Source organism: Melanaphis sacchari, unplaced genomic scaffold (assembly GCF_002803265.2).
Source record: "Melanaphis sacchari strain LSU unplaced genomic scaffold, SCAv2.0 Contig537_pilon_pilon, whole genome shotgun sequence".
NCBI lineage: Eukaryota > Metazoa > Arthropoda > Insecta > Hemiptera > Aphididae > Melanaphis > Melanaphis sacchari.
The window spans coordinates 1-2460 of record NW_020271369.1 but is presented as its reverse complement, the minus strand read 5'-3'; the positions used below and the strand labels follow the sequence as shown (position 1 = coordinate 2460).

At 22.8% G+C, this 2460-nt stretch overlaps 1 protein-coding gene across 1 annotated transcript; it reads right to left on the bottom strand.

Annotated features, from left to right (window-relative positions):
- Positions 1-1379: 1379 nt before the first annotated feature.
- LOC112599537 lies at positions 1380-1938 on the bottom strand (the record flags this gene model as incomplete). The annotated part of the gene is made up of 2 exons (XM_025346464.1): positions 1380-1567; positions 1701-1938. Coding segments are annotated over 2 exons (426 nt in total), but the record flags the coding sequence as incomplete, so codon positions are not given.
- Positions 1939-2460: the final 522 nt, after the last annotated feature.

Sequence of the window (2460 nt, the reverse complement as noted above, 5' to 3'; positions counted from 1 at the left end):
TTTTTTTTTTTTAATTTGTAAATAAACATCTAGTTTTTAATTTTAAAGGTTTTTGACAAAGAAAAATTATTTTTATTAGAATTTAAAAAAAAACGCTTATCAATCTAAATCGGTTTAAACAGTCAAAAATATAGCTAAAATGTCAAATAAATATTGTAAAAAAAATACTATAAGTACATATATAAATAGGAATAATTTACTCTATAAGACTATGTAGATTTGACGATGATTTATTTATTTTAATATAACCTTTCAGCTTACAGATTTAAAATTGTATTAAATCTACACATAAAATAGTATAAACGTATTGTTTATATTTATACTCTATTATTATTACTTAAATGTATAAAACAATTTAATCTTTTGTAATTTTATTACTTTAAAATTGATACATTACATTTTAGATTCTAAGATAATATGATAAGCATAAAAAATATAATTATAAAATAAACTACATTCGTCATTTAATAAAGCATAATATGTTTAATTATCTGTATACAATATTGAAATAGAATAAAATATGAGTTTGTAAATAAAATATAAAAATTACTGATGTAGATTGTAAGTAAATAAAAAAAATAAACAAAACATTTTATTATGTTTTATATATAGGGCTAGAGACCTAAAGAAACCAAATAGGTTATAACATTGACTTATGAACAAGTATTTTGTAGCTTATAAAGAAAAAAAAATTAATACAATATCATGTGACATAAAAAATAATATCTATACATATTATATAATATATTTAATAAGAAATTTTTAGAAATTGGAAAAAAATAGATTGAAATGATTGAGTATATAAATAATAAATAATCTATCTATACCGTATGTTTTACCAATTATTTGTGTGTTATGTAAAAAACATAAAGCCGATCGATAAAGAATACGCCTATTATGGTCAATTTATGTCAATTTGTCTGATGGTTTAGTGTATTGTATTTATTTTCAATTTGTGTTAATAAAGTTAGTATAATATTATAAAATAGATACACTTTTTATCTGTGAAAATTAAATTAAAAATGCCTAATTCAATAATGTATAAATTTGTAATTTTCAGTTTTACAATGAAAAATAAAATATTTTTAAAAGCATATGTTTTTACATTTTTGCATATTTTTAGTGAATGAAGTCCCTAGCCCTATTTTTATATTATACTTGTCTTCATTGCATTTGGTATATATAAAAAATAGATGTATAAATAAAACAGTTTAAAACAAACTGTAAGTACACATCTGCAATAGTAATTGTAATATCATAAGAAATTATTTGTATGACTATTATATTTTATACAATTTATCATCAATGTATAATTATTAATATAATAATATGTCTATTATTATTATATTATATCGGTTGTCTATAATGTACGAAACAAATTATTTCAAGAACGTACTGGCAAATGAAGGTAGTGTATTGTGGTTTTGGAATTCGTATGTTCCCAAATCTCTCCACTGCTTCAATCTATCGACGAATTTAATTTTTATGCCCAGAGGATAATTGGACAAGAGTAAATCGCACTGGGCCGGGGTGATGTGTTTCAGTGCTTCGATATCGACTAGTTCATCTACGAAAAATTGTTCAAAATTATAATGATATTAATATATTATTTTGTCACGACATATGATAAACCACAAGAGATTTAAAACTGAATATTGTAATTACACTATGTAACATATAATGAAAAATACGATTCTTACCGCAGCAAGTTCTGAATAAGAATCCCATGTTCCAGTCAGTGAGTAATGACAACAGCTTTAATTTATCCGCACTGTTTATACGTAAATGCTCCGGTATTTGTTTACTCGTATTTTCCATTTCAGGTACCGCCATATTATTATGCGCATTCTGCATCGGTTGGTACCAAAACCAATGGTTTACATGTTCATTATTGAGATTATAGTCTTGATTATTCATTTCTAAAACGTATTTAATATTCTATACAGAAATACAAAAATAATTCAAAGAATCTTATGTAAATTTAAAAAATAAACCAATAAGATTCTTAACGCAAAGACTCGAAAAAGTAAAAAAAAAAAGCGAACAAATTTGTAATTAATTACGAGTAGTTGTGTGCAGTTCAGGTGTCGAGTATATATCGTAATTGAGTAGTTCGCTACTGAAATGGATTAAATTATATAATATACAGTGAAACATCTGAATAGCGGACATAGTAGATAATCAAAATGTGTCTACTGTTCGAAGATGTTTACTGTTCAAAGAATATATTTTTGAAATTAATTAAGAGTAAATAATGCATAAAAGGAAAAAAACATGCATCAAGTTAAATTGCATTATAATATTATTGTTTAATGTTTTAATGATATAATAATTTTAATATTTTAACAGTACACATTTAAATAAATATAAAAAAATAATGCATATATAATGTGTATACACAAAATATTTCAATTTTATGAGATAAAATTGGTTTTTGAATAAGTTCATTATCGTTGTACT